This window comes from Camarhynchus parvulus, chromosome 1A (genome assembly GCF_901933205.1).
Source record: "Camarhynchus parvulus chromosome 1A, STF_HiC, whole genome shotgun sequence".
Classification (NCBI taxonomy): Eukaryota; Metazoa; Chordata; class Aves; order Passeriformes; family Thraupidae; genus Camarhynchus; species Camarhynchus parvulus.
In genome coordinates, this window is record NC_044586.1 from 42,698,263 (window position 1) to 42,712,822 (window position 14,560).

At 36.3% G+C, this 14,560-nt stretch overlaps 1 protein-coding gene across 34 annotated transcripts in view; it reads right to left on the reverse strand.

The window, feature by feature from the left end:
• Window positions 1–1,656: 1,656 nt before the first annotated feature.
• Window positions 1,657–14,560, reverse strand: part of NRCAM (neuronal cell adhesion molecule) — a 145,634-nt gene continuing 132,730 nt past the window's right edge. For 21 of the 34 annotated variants that reach the window (XM_030960458.1, XM_030960456.1, XM_030960455.1 and 18 more), the window contains 3 exons: window positions 13,483–13,561; window positions 7,970–11,752; window positions 3,907–4,026 (listed from right to left, as the gene is read on the reverse strand). In XM_030960458.1, coding sequence (XP_030816318.1) covers window positions 9,913–11,752; window positions 13,483–13,561 — 1,919 coding nt within the window. In that variant the 3' untranslated portion in view covers window positions 3,907–4,026; window positions 7,970–9,912. The other 13 variants (XM_030960484.1, XM_030960481.1, XM_030960480.1 and 10 more) reach the window with 3 other exon arrangements.

Genomic DNA, 14,560 nt, shown 5'->3' on the forward strand with positions numbered 1-14,560 from the left:
TCTTGACAGTTTGATCTAAAGCTTCCACTTCTCATGTACAAAGAGCAGCCAGAGATCACTTCAGAGATTAAAACATGATGGCCAGGCAGATTTACTTTCACTCTAAGGGCATCATTTGGGGGTAGATTCCTACAAGTAACACATTCAGTTATTTCCATCTTCCCACAAAACCAGTTCCTGCTTCTGCCAAGTCTCTGAAATGTTCTTTCCTAAGGTAGATGAAGAGAGAAAAAAAGAGAGGGAGTGGGACAGAAACACAACAAAGGACAATTGCTTTTCAGAAATGATTGGAATCTCATTCTCTTTCTGATTTTCTCCCCTTTTTTTTCTTTTTTTTCAGAAAAGAAGACACTTCCATATGGTAGATAATATTTCTTCATATATAATTCCTAGGGTTTCTGTTTTAATATAGACCAGACATCACGAAAAGAGAATTTGGTTCCCAAATCTTTTGCCACTTTGCCTCTGCTAAGAGGAAATTGTATTTTCCTAGGAACAATGTGAGAATAGATTACAAGAAAAATTACCATTGGGGTATCCTCTTTAATTCTCTCAGGATTTATACAATCACTTCAGTGAGAATAAAATCAAAAGGTATATGAGTAAAAGAGAAGTGTAGCAACTATACGTATTAGTACACTTTGGGGAACATGCACAGATAATGTATGCGTGTCTCCAAAAATTGTTACTGTATGAAATCCTTCTTCCCAACTAAGCCTAGGGAACTCAGACCTCTCTTTTCAGGAAGTATTCTTTAATTGAAACAGAAACAGCTGTATTTCATATCTCCCAGACAGTTTACATTGCTGCAAAAATCAACAGATACCTGTACAAAAACCAAGGCAGACGATATCTGAAGATAGAGTGAAGATATTTGAAGATAGAAGTGCCAGAACTGAGTCTGTGCAGGTGACAGGAGCAGAAATATCCAGAAGTTTCCACTTAATATGGGAAGGGTGGTAGAATGGCTTTCGATTCAGTGATAAGATCCCTCTTTCAAGCATCATGCCCACTCATCAACTTTTGGATACATCTCCTGAAGAACCTGCATCTCTTGGAATCCATGGCTTTCCTGCAGTCTTCTATGCAGAACAGCTGCCCTCCTGCCCAGTCTGTTTCCATTCATACATAGGATAGACAAGATATGAAAAGAGCATTGCAATGGATTTTGTGTACTGTAAAAGATGATGACTAAAAATTCCTCACTTCATATTTAAAGACAGATAACCATAAATTTGTATGTCAGACAATTCCTTTAGGACACAAAATCCTTATTTGGGATCCTATCTGAGGGCTCTTAATTTCAAATCAACATTCTTACTTTCTCTTATTCACTCTTACAGGTATGGAACAAGACTGTTTCACTTCTTTTCTTTGCAGTAATATGACTAAATAAATAATAAAAACATCCATGGAAGTAAAATGCAAATCACAGATTTCAATGGGAAATGGTCAGACAAATTTACCATTTTTTCAGATGGTAGCACATGAAGGTATGCAACTTTCTGTAAATAATTTGGTTGCAGTAATGGAAGTTTTGTAACATCATGGAACAGCTTCTGGCAGAGCTCTTTCATGCTGTTTTACTACCATGAATTCTTAATTATAAGACTAATCCGATGTGATTTTTACTGCTAGTGTAAACAGAACAAACAGTGAAATTTTAAAACCACATTTATTTTTAATACAAAATCCGTTGCACTATTACAGAAGTGAGCCTGTATGTTTACCCCCACATGCACAGATAATTCAGCATCTACAATTAAATAAGAGTAAAATGATATTTTTTTACCAAAACCATTGGCAAATCCTGTGAAGAAATGTTCTCTTTGTGCTTTGTAATCAGTGTTCATATAATTCATTTTGTATTTCAGTTCCCATTAAAAAAACTGACCGATGGAAAGCTCAAAGGTGCGAAAGAAGCTTATTACAGCTGGATTACATTTGGGATTACTTCAGTTGTGCTTTACCTACAATATATACATGAAAGCTGCAAGGTGTCCTATGGGCTAATGTAGTGCACTGGCAAAAGCTCTGAATGGTTCAGTTGGAATCTGCAGTAAATGAGCAGATAACTATTTTAGTTTTACAGAAAAAAAAAATTAAGTAGATGCTTTAAAATACCATGCACACCATTGGCTATAGTACTTCTTACACAGTACAACATAAGCTTTCTTGGTTTATTTGTCTGTAACACCTAGAAGCATATAGCATCTACGCTTTAAGTGTATTTACAAATTCAACAAAATATCTACATATAAAAAGCTTACTTAAAATTAAACTTGATGCAAGTTATGAAAAACCAATTTATTGGCAAATGAAACTGAGCATTCCTTCAACCATAGGTTGTTATAAAAATTTATATTTGGAGGTAAACATTTGATTGATATAGTATGCGAGAAAATAATTTTTTAACCGACAAGGGTAATCCTTTACCAATAAACCGTATTAGCACTTGTCAGATGGAATGCTGTGGTCCGAGCGTAACCCCCACACTGCTTCAGGCTGGAGATAATTACAAAGCTGCCACACTGATCAGGCTGGGACACAGAGAGAAATGCACTCTTACCAAATGATGGAGTCAGCTGCTTTGGGTTTTCAATTATTTATTTTACAAGAGCTTATTCCTTGCTGTGTTAGTAAATAATTTAACTCTGATTGCGTTTTGGGATTTTTGTTTGTTTGTTTGTTTTCATTTTTGTTTTAAGTATTCTAAGGCCATGAAAACATGTTGTGCTGTAACTGTGTAGAAAGCTTTTTTTAAAGGGAAAAAAAATCATAGTCTTCTTTATGTAATTTAAAATATTTTAAACTTTCCATTTTTAGCACAACAGTTTCATAACACTTATCTTTCTTCACATTTTTCCTTTATTTGGCAAAGACAGTAGTCTGCTAATCACAGTTTACTGCACCAACTGATTTAGTAGTACAGCACATTACGGAATGCATATTGAATAAAGGCACTGAATGTACTTTGCCCTGTGTTTTCTGGAATATTTTCCTTAATTTTTAAAGTTTTTCTTTCAGTGACTGTAAAAATTCCAAAATGCATTGCAATGCATATTTTTTATGCCCTAAAATCAATTCAATATGTTTTGATGTAAAAATAGAACACTGTACTGCCGTAATACTTGACAGATTAAAAAGGCTATAAAGTAATAGGAGCAAAGAGCAGATAATAGGGTCTCATTAAGCATCGGCAAATGCAAGTGTCATACTTAAATCATTTAGCATTTATATACTGTACATACTGTTCCTAACTGTCTTGCAAAAAGACATATGATAGCTAGACATTAAGTCACCAATTTCACAACAATGTCCACAAAGACATTGAAGTTCTATATAATACTACTATAACACTCTGACATTGAGAACAGAATTCATATCCAGGGATTCAGCTGAGGACTGCATAACAAATTGTCAAACCATGTCTTTATAGTGTACACAAGATTATCTGTGAGTTGTGTAGGGGTTTTTTTTCCATGCATTTTACTGTATTTTCAACAGGAAACAAAATTACAAGCTGATGTTACTGTTTGTGTCAGTTCCCTAAAAAAAAAAAAGTAAAAATATCCAAGTTTTGAACAAAATTTGAATTTTCTATTTTGATTCATAGTAACATACCACTTACTGTGTCAATATGCTGTGTACTGGTGTTAACCTGCATATTCTCATAGCATTAACATCTGGTGGTGAGGAGCTCCGATACCTGCGTGTTCATAGTATGAGAAGGAGGACGTACAAGTGCTTTAAGCAAACTGGAGATACAAGGGGATCAAGTTCTGTGGTTACACAAATGAATTCATGGCATTTACAGGAGAAGGAGCCTCAGAGCTTTCATTTCCTTCTGCAGGTTCTTTCTCTTTTTTACCACTATATTGTCCAATAAAGGAGCCATCCTCATTGAACTGACCATTTACACCTTCTCCATAGTCAACTAAACTATCATCACTGTCTTCTTTTTTCACAGTTCTGTCTGAAGGTGTCCGGCTTCCTTTTTTTAGAGGTTTATGGTCCTCTGCATCGCTGCAGACACAAACAAACAAACATGGGATTAACAGATGCACTATTTATTAAGACAGAATCAGCCATGCATGCAGAGTTTATGAAAAGCATGTGTGCAGCCCTGTAATCCTTTAGTAAACCCACATCACATTGTAGAGACAAATCAATATGATGCAGTTCACATGGAAACATGGTGTAAGAATGGTTTAAACAGAGAATGTCTTCAGTGGAGGGAGGGGGAGTTGTGGTTTCTTTTATTTTTTTTTTCCCCCATCGTGCATGACTTTTCAGTGGTAAGACCTGGGCCCTTGGCTTGGAGGCCATGTAGATGCAACTGCAAGCATTAAGAAGTGGGTTGTAAAGCTATAAAAAAATAATTTGTTTGTTCTCCAAGGTAACAAGCTCATGATGTGCCGTGAAGTTAGTCTGTTAAACTTCTTAATTTCTTTGACTCCTTGAAAATGAATGAGGAATGAATTTGGTTAAATGAAATATACTGATTTTCTTTACTAGTATAAAGAAAATAAAAGAGCTGCATTTCAAATAATTTGTTACATAATGCAGGCCAGACTTGCAATTTTCAACCTTACCTTTCAAGAGACCTACATATTCCATTAAATGGGTGCAGAAGAAACAAATGAAAATAGCCTAAGAAGAAAAGCAAAGTCCATATCCTGATAGTGATCAGTATTGTATCAATAATAAGTTGCTCTTAAAATTTCTACAATATTTACTATATTACAGGTAAAGCAACAATTTAGCTTACAGTAGCTAGAATTGAGGAGATGAGAGCATGCTTAGTCTTTTTCATTTCTTATCAGATCCATCTCCCTACCCTACTCCATGACTGATAATGTTCTGACAATGATGATGGTGATTTGGAGGACAACAGAAAAAGGAAAGGAAAGAAAGGCCAGTAGAGAAGATCCCTGCAGCAAAGTACTGTGGTCTTTCCTTTGTCAGTGGAAAGCTGCAGCACCATCAACATCCTCAAATAAATTTGCAGCTGTGGTAGGCTTGTATTTAATGAAATAGATATAGCTGGGCTCTTTTCAGAATCCTTTACGTTGCACTTCAGTGTCAAGAGGAGGCAGCAGCTCCAAAGCATTTTGAATTGAAACCCACCATTGCCAGCTGCACTTTTGCGTGCAATTATATACCCTGTCTTAAACAGAACATGTGACTTGATTTGCATATAGGGTACAAAGAAAGGAAGTGGTTTGGGGCTTTTATTTAGATTCACAGCTAATGGGAAATATAAAGAAACACATAAAATATTAAAGAAACAAAATTACATTTTGCAATTTCTAGAACACTATGCTGAATATATACTCAGCAAATTATTTTAACCCTCTAATTCCTAAAACCTAGTATCTTATAAAATAATTCATTTTTTCTAATGAATACCTTTAAGCACCCAGAGAAACCACATATATATATATATATATATATATACATATATATATATATATATATATAAAACATAGAATATGCAAGGCCACACCAGATCATATAGTTAGCAAACACAAGCCCTGTTGAGAAACTGTTGCTAGAAAACCATTACACCCATTTTCCATTAAGCTGTTTCTCCTCATCACCTTTTTTGTTTTGTTTTGGAAAACACTAAGTTATTAAATTCTAAAAGAAGGCCACCTCTAATATCCATATACTTACAGAAAAAGCATACCAGAGATTTTATCATTCTGCATATACACCAGAAAAAAAGTGGTAGGAATATCTCTCTTATTTACATGTAAGAAAATCCTCATGCTCAAAGCACACAAAAGCAAAACCTCCAAATGTGACTGTATCACGGTTGATGTTTTACTTATTGTGGTGTACAAGGCACGAGAATAAATGTCATTGATCTGGGCTCACTGGTGCTGCAAACATTCAGGCCAGTAACATTTAAAAGACTGTACTCCAAAATTTCAAGAATGCAGCAGCAAAGTGAAACTTTTTGTAACACTGTGAACACAAGCAGATTACAGAGACATTACTGAAGAGAGTTCATTTTGGAAGGACCCCATATTTAAATGTTGAAGATGAAATTGAGTATTTAATACTCATACACAATGCAGTTTCTCCAATGCCCCCATCAGAAGGTATTAACAGTCATTAAAATAGGCTGCATGAGTCAAATGAAGGCCAGGCCCTACTTCTGAAATTGTAACCAGTTCTTCTCCCAGGGAAGATCTGCTTTCTGGGTTAGACTGTTAAGGAAAGAGCACTGGTATATGGTTTGCTGTTTAATTTCAGGTAAATAACTTCATAATTCTTTACATCATAATATACAGAAATTAAAATAAATCAAAATTGCAGTTGTATCATATTCCAATTGGTCATGAATCTCTGTGCAAATATTCTAAAGTATGACCCTAGCCAGTGTAATTCACTAGGTTGGAACATACATATATAAATAATATGCTGCTCCTGTATAAATACATCAACATTTTTGAGTTTAATCCAATGAAAAGCTTGATTTGCCATTACAATTTAGAAAAATCTGAGTATGAGAACTTCTGCTTTCTGTTGCTCTTCTTGTTTTCTTATTTATATTTTTGCAAACGAAGTTTATGTTAAGACAAACGATGAAGAAATACTTACATAGTTGCATTGAGTATAAGATTTTTCTATATTTTAGTCAGGATGTGAATTCCACAATCTCTATAATTGAATTCAAACAAAACTGCAGATTTACCCAGGAGTGTAACTGCATGGAGCTGGGTACTGTGTGAGAGCACAGTCACAGAAACTGCAAAAATCACATCTGAACCCAGGGATTCCTTCACTTGTTGCACTATATAAGTCTAGAGAGAGGTCCTGTCAGGACTCTGGCAGTGGAAAAACAAGTGGGATTATCCAAGATGCTTTACACTCCTGGTTCAGGAAAGATAACATATGCCATGGTGCCATTTTTTCTGTATCAAACTGGATCATGACTCTTAGACGAACACAGTGTTTTGGGTGGAAGAGAAGAAATTGAGAAAAATACCAAACAAATAGGAGAAGGAGAAAAAAGTGAACACATCAATGTTTTGGACAACACTTTTGCTACCCTGGGTATTCAAAACAGAGGAGGGGCTCTGGTGGTCTGGCAAAATGAATGTATTATCTGTTTGTTGCCAAGAAGCAAACTGCAAGAACTGGTGAATTACATTAGGAAGAGCTATAGAACACTTCAGGCTTTAGAATATATAATATTATATTGCCAAAACATGGTAAAGCCATAAATTTTGAGACTGTACCCACAAGGTTTGCCAACTTTGCTTACAACTGTTCATAAAACTATTCCAAAGTGCAATCAGGATAAATCATAGTTTCTTTCTGTTTCTGTTTGGGGTTTTGCTTGCTGACTTCTATTACATACCTAGTGTAATACTGTGATATTAAAAAATAAAGTGCAAATTGGGTTGACTAAAATTACAGTGGCAAATTGAATAAGTTTCTTTAAAGTGCCATTTATGCAGTGCATATAATTAATAGTCAGAAAACAACACTTGATGGGAACCAAACATGAGGTGAGAATGGGTATGCTTTATTTAGAGCCATGGAAGTTAAGTGTAGCCATACTTTTACTATTTTTTGCTGTAAAAATAAATTCCATACTATTATCTTTTTAGGGATGAAAATTTCTCGAAGAAGGCTCATATGTACCAATCATTTTGATAAGTACTTATATGTACCACATACACTTCAGTAAGAAAAGTGTTTAATATTAAAGCATATTTTAAAAGCATGATTTAAATATTAATCATTAATGATTGCTATTATATGAATATGTTTCTCTTTCTTCTTAGTTTAATGAAACACATATCAAACTTGAAGTTAATTATTAAGAGATATAAGAAGTATTAAGAGATATAAGAAGGTAACCATAACATAAGTGCAAAGAACAAATTTATTTGTTTAAAAAAAGTAATTCCATTTCACAAGCTTATCAGTTATTGAAAGAAATATGTACCTTGAAATCTCCTTTCTTCTTTCAACTTTTCAATTTTTCTTCCTTAGATATGGGTACATGCAGCAACCAGTCAGAATGGGGAAGACACTTTTACGATGCCTCTGCAGTCCAGCAGGCAACTAGTTCCCAACTAAACTTTGCCACATTCATAGACATGCAAAAAGACTCAATATATGGTTAGCAATATACTACTTTTCCTCACAGCACAACTGTCAGGTGAAAGGCAACATGAAACAAAGTGGGTAAAACATTCTGGGCTATGAGACACAGAAAGTAGATGCAGAAGATGAAAACTGTTAGCAGTAAATTCCTTTTTCTGTGATCTCAGGTCAATAGCCCAGAAACGTTTAAGTAAAAGTAATCAGGTAAAGCCACAGAAATACCTTCCTCTCTGGCTTCCCTGCATACTCCAGGAGAATCTGTCCCTATACTCAAGAGGTTTCTGCTACACTCTTAAATTATTAGGACTGTGAGTCCTAATATTATTACAGTCAATCCAGACTTCAAATAATTTTACTATTTCTTATTTAAGCACACCTATATTAGTCTTCTGAGCAGTTTTTCATTAACATCTCTGTAATTCTCAATCTTCAGTCCTGACAGAAGCTGGAAAAACTGGGTGATGAAGCTCTGGCTTTAAAAAGCAATGTGCTGAAAAAGTTGTTAATCACACAAGTATTCAAGAATTAAAACAGGAATTGTCAAAGAAAGTACATGTGTGTAAATTAGAACACAGTAAGACCACTGCCAAATCCAATTGGACTGTTCAGTTCTTCAGGCAGTCCACTGAGATAACGTCTTGTTCTGGAAGGGACCAAGCTTAGAATTACAGTCCTGAGGCACAAATCATGGCTAGGTCCCTAGGGAAACACACCTAAGCTGCAAGTTAAGTGACTACAAGAGAAAACCCGCACAACTGTGGTTACAAACTTTATTTTCATTGTTCATTAGCTCAGAAGAAGGAAGAGTACTATCTTGTCTAGCAATCCCAGAACTCTCTGCCACAGTGTTTCACAGCATATCCTAGAATTTCTAGGAAAAATACTGTGTCAAAATATTGAAGAAAAGAGGCAAAATAATTCACCAAAATGTGCAAATATCCTGTGTTACCACACTATCAATCCAACCACTGTAGTTGCCTTGTCCTGTTTCATCTTCCCAAGAACATTCTGCAGACCACTGGACTTTCATCCTTCCCCTGTAGTTGTTTGTTTTCAGTCTTCCTACCCGTGAACTCACAGGTCTGTAGCTGCCATAACTTCTTAATTTCTCTCCATTTATGGACCAAGAGGAAAATTCAGGCTGATTTATACACCTACACTGACCTCAACACACATCTATGGTAGTTATTCTGTTTCTTGCAGGTTCTTGGTGGAGACAATGACTGTCCACAATTTACTGTCTCAGTCTTCTACAACTCAGAAAACCACTGAGAGTGCAGAGAGATTGCTACAGAGGCTCTGTTTTCCCTTATTATGTAAAAATGAAGGAATACATCTAGTCACAGGAATATAGCATCCATAGTCATTCCATAGTTCCCAAAACACCTGCATTTCCTAAAGCATTATTTCCTTCACTAGATTAATATGGCAGAAAAATCTGATGTTGTCTGGTCCTGCAGACCAGCCAACTCTCACATAGAAACTATTCTCTTAGTTGAAGTTGAGGAGTGCAAAACTTGAAACAAATCCAAACCATCCCAAGACCACTAGGAAGCCTAGAAATGGAATGCGAAAAAGCCCTCCCCTAAAGAGGGGGGATTTGAGAGCTATGATTTCTCTAGCTTAATTAGTCATTAAGATTTAAGTAACTTCATAATTTAAAACTTACTTTGAAACAACTAATTTTCTAAGCACTGGGTTTATTTGTCCAGAAATACTGAAACATTTCCATGTCTTTCACTCTTCTCAGTTCCTGAGAAACGAGGAAGCAAGTCTATGTTCTTAGAAAGTTCCTCTTGATGGTCTGATATCTCTCTGAAAGTGAGATGTCTTTTCGTACTTGGCATGAAATGACTGTGAGACCTTATACTTTCCCTTCCCTCCTTTGAACTTTGGAGGAGAACGCAAGGAATTCACACACTTGTGAGGAGAACAGGAAGAGCTTCCAGCAGAGCTCTTTTTTTTCCTCTGACGTAAGCAGTGCTTGTGTTCTGAGAGATCCTTCATGATCTGGACTAAGGATTCACCAAACAGCTTGCCCCCTGTGTATGGTAAGGACAGCAGCTTACATTTCAGATCTAGTGATGAGCTCCAAGGACGCAGCCAGAGAGCTCTCCAGGCTACAGTGAGGCATGCCACATTTTTAACAGTGAGTCTAAGAGAATCCTCAGCTGCATCATGGATAAAATTAGCCGCAATTTTACACAGCCTGTGTTTTCTCTGCATGGCACCAGATGGGACCCATTTCTTTTTGAATCTAGCTCGTTCTTCCTCTAACCATATTAGTAAAGCTTTAGAAGCATAAGTGCAGTAGATAGATACTCCAAGCTGGGCTGCAACTAGCTTGAAAGATCTTTTAATTGCTTCCTCAATCTTTCTGTCAGTTGGATCTTTAGGGAGAGCATCTGTATTATCAGGCACTGACAGAACAGAATTACCAGTAACCAATACTCTGTCCACCTCAGGCAAGGTTCCCCACGAAGCAGCTTTATCCACTGGAAAAGGATAGAGCTTACGTAGGACTGGTGGGGCTTCATGCTTGCCTTCGGGATTTCCCCAAATCCTGCAGACAAGATCTTCCACAGCTGAGTGGATAGGAAGTGCATTATCTACCTTGTCTTCTTCAGAGGGGATAAATAGTTCTTCAGAGGCACATTCAGATTTGGAAGATTTTAGCATTAGCACCCTCTTTATGTGTTCAAAAAGGTAATTCTGATTCTCCATGTCAAATTTACGCAGAGGATCTGGTCCTTCTGGATCTTCTGTAGGGGACTCAGATGCCACCTCCCCATCTTCAGGGGCTGATTCAACCTCCAAGGCCTTGCCAGCCTCAGGTTTCTCCTTCCCAGAAGCTGTGTGATCTTTTAAGCTGTCCATATGATCAAACTCAGAAGTCTGGGAACTGCTCCCAGATGCTTCTAAGGGAACCAGTGGAACTTCTGCAATTGGTACCCTGGGATGCTTCACTGAATGGGACCTAGCCTGTGCCACAGATGTTATGCTTTGTCTGGCTGCTGTCAAAGCATCCTTTAAGACAGTGGCCAGCTCAGGCAAGATTACAGATTTCATTAGTGAATTCTTTTCAGATTCGGAGAAGTGAGTAGGAGTAGAAGGTCTTACCTTCCTGTGGCAGGAGCTCTGAGTGCCATCTGAATCTGAGCTGCAGTCTGGGGTCTGGCTGCACCAGTGCTGGAGAGAAGAATGCTGCCTTGCCAGTAAGCCACCAATTGAATTGCAGCTGAGGGGTTGCTGGAAAGGGGATGGCTGTCCTGCCTGAGAATCTGAGCCCTCCTCCGACCCCATTATGTGTTGCTCAGAAGCATGATGTCTAGAGCCATGCCTGTACTTCCATTTGTCTGACCTCTTTTCCTCTTGGCAGAGGGAAGCAGAGACAGAACTAACCCTTGTAAGTTCTGAAGACTGCCTAGCCCTCCTCCTGGTGTAGGAGGTCTCTGATCTGGTGCTGGAGTATTGATCCCCTGACCTTCTGAAGAAGTTGGATCTGTCAGATCTCACAGACTTTGCTTTGGTAAAGACAGAGTTTGCTTCAGGAGAATTGGCACAGCTACCTTTTGTTTTCTTTTCCTTGTCCAGTTTCTTTCCTGTCCAAGCAGACATGGACCTGAAGTGATGAAAAAAGTTCAAAATACTCGAATTCCTAGATCTTTCAAAAATTACATTTTTTTCCAAGGGAAACCCTATACCCTTTTTCCTCAAAGAAGCACCGCATCATGTGAGGCAGACAAACTGGGAACTGAGTGACTGCAGTGATGCTGGGCTGCAGAGAGGATGACAAGGTATCTTCTGTAATCTGACTGGTTGCTGCTCCTGCCCTGTCTCTAAGGAAAAAAGAGGAAAGCCCAATATAGACTAATTACACAGAAATACATTTTTAAAAGGAGGTTTTGCAGGGTACATAGAACTCTCCCATTGAATAAGTGTGAAAGCTTGGCATGCATCTGCCCATATTCACTAAACATGAGTGAATGAATGCATTATGAAATAATTTAATAAAGCTCTAGATCATTCTTTAGATTAACTCAAGCCACTTAAACATGGAGACATAAATTCAAATCTTGCTACAGGTCACAAATGAAAGCAGGCTTGAATACTTATTCCAGGCCTGAGAAAACATGCATTGAGGTCACATCATTTGTACAATTCTGTACAAAGGTCAGTTTCTGCTGCTGGAAGTTCCAAGTATCAAGAACCAGTGGAGTAATGTATGCAAATTAGGCTTCCCAGGAAAACTTATATAGTACTTTTTAAACTCTACTTCCAAAGATAGCCTCATACTTCCCTTTTTATCAGTTGAATTTAGGTAATTCATATGCACTTACAGCAGAATAAAATACTATGCTGAACTCATGAACCGAAGAATGGAGTATATTGTTTTTAATCAAACAAGAATAAACAGAAACTGCTCCTCAGCATTCAGAACTGTACATCTAGTCCTGTCAGATCAAGATGTACATTTTCCTTCTATGAAGAACCTATGGCAACAAAGTAGATCCTTCTTGAAAAAAATCTGTGTTTTCTATGTACACTTGTAAATGCCAAATCTTTGCAATAATAAAGAACTTCTATGCTGCTTTTGACACAGGAATGCACTACAAAATCTATTTCATACCCACATAAAATTTTTGTACTAATCAAAAAACAAATAAACTGCTTATTTAATAAGCTATATTCATAGCTGTTGTATGAATAGTCTTGCCAAGGCATGCTTTTGGTAATGCCAGATTTGGCTAGTATAAAGGAGGAGTGTCAGGAATAAGAGCTGTGTTGCATGCTTTGAAGCTGCTTGCTATATATCTTGTACTGAAATACGTGAAAGGGAGATTTGCTTTCTTTGTAGGACACTCCTTCACTTCTGTGTATAGCATCACTTCTTTGTTATTGGATTAGGTGTTAGTATTGGCAGCTATTTTAATACATTTGTTTTCCAGTCAACTTAACACCAGATTGTCTTTGTTAGGCTTCAGTTAGAAATTTATTTTCAAGAATGATAATTCTCAACATAGTGCCCTAACTGAAAGGACACTGTATCTGGCATTTGAACTCTCTGAAAGATGGATTTGTAAATAAAGATTCCACACTTTGACATTCAAACACATACAATTGTGTTTGAATGTGGTTTTCACCTTGCATTAGCAAATGGCTTATACTAAGCTTGGATAATTTTTTTTTTCTAATGGTGTGGTTGAAATGTTATTTTTAGTTCTAAATAACACAGGATACAAAATCTTTGACATGGAAAAAAAAGTTAGTCTTAAATTAATAAGTGTGATAGTATATACAGTACATGTGTGATATGAACAGTGAACATGACAAACCACATCAGCTGCTCACCTGTATTCACCAAATGTTCCATCATCTTCCTTCATAGGTTGTATTTCTGGATCAGCATGTGCATCCTCCTTTTCCTTCACTAAAATATTTGAAATAATAATTTTTATCACGAAACTGCAAGATGAGAAAATCTAAGACCTTAATTTCTCAAACTGATCACATTTGGCAGGAATGTCTTTTAAATAAAAACTATTTTTTAAATGGGTTCTTAGGCTATTTTTTTTTTTGAAGAAAAAGATGTGCTAATTAGTGATAGGATGTTATTTTCATTCAAGTATGACTGCAAGTCATTTTCTATTACAGAACTTATTCTTTATTTTATTTCTAGCAAAAAGAGAGAAAATTGTTTAAAATTCTGCTAAAATAACTTATTTACTTAGATTATTAATAGATTTATTGCTTAATCAAATTTGAATTATTTAGTTCTACTTAACAATGTTCTCTATTTCTTCTTGATATTCTTCTCATAATGATTGATAAAACTGAATCAGATTCACTTTTGTTCACTGTCAGTTTGAACATTTTTGGCTTTAATTTCATGTAGTAAGCCTCCAGATGATTTTAGATTTTTTTCCTATTATTAATAATTCTCAAAATACTAGGCATGGTTTGTTTCTTCTTTTCTACAACATGATCAAACCCAATGTAAAGTCACATACACTGGAATCTAAATTTTACACAATTGTATTTCTTGCACATTCTGGTTTTAGGTTTAATTCTTGTTCACTGGTGGGAATAGATCTAGGCATATAACTTGTCCCTATAACATAATAAATTGCACATTGACACAGAAACCTACCAGCACCTGAGGAGTCAGGTATTTACAGATGACATATATTCCTATAAGTTAAGATTGTTGACAGGATAAAACAATATACTGCCTTTAAGAATTCTATTTATGATTCTTCCCTTTGCCTTTTCATTTCTATTTTTCTGGAATCTATTCAAATCTTTCCCTTGTCTAGCAGACACAGTTATATAATCCAATACACAATCTCTTGTCTTTTACTCTGGTAATTTCTACACTTTATTTGTACATCACTGATTTATGTGCCATTATTTAAGAGGATGTTAATCA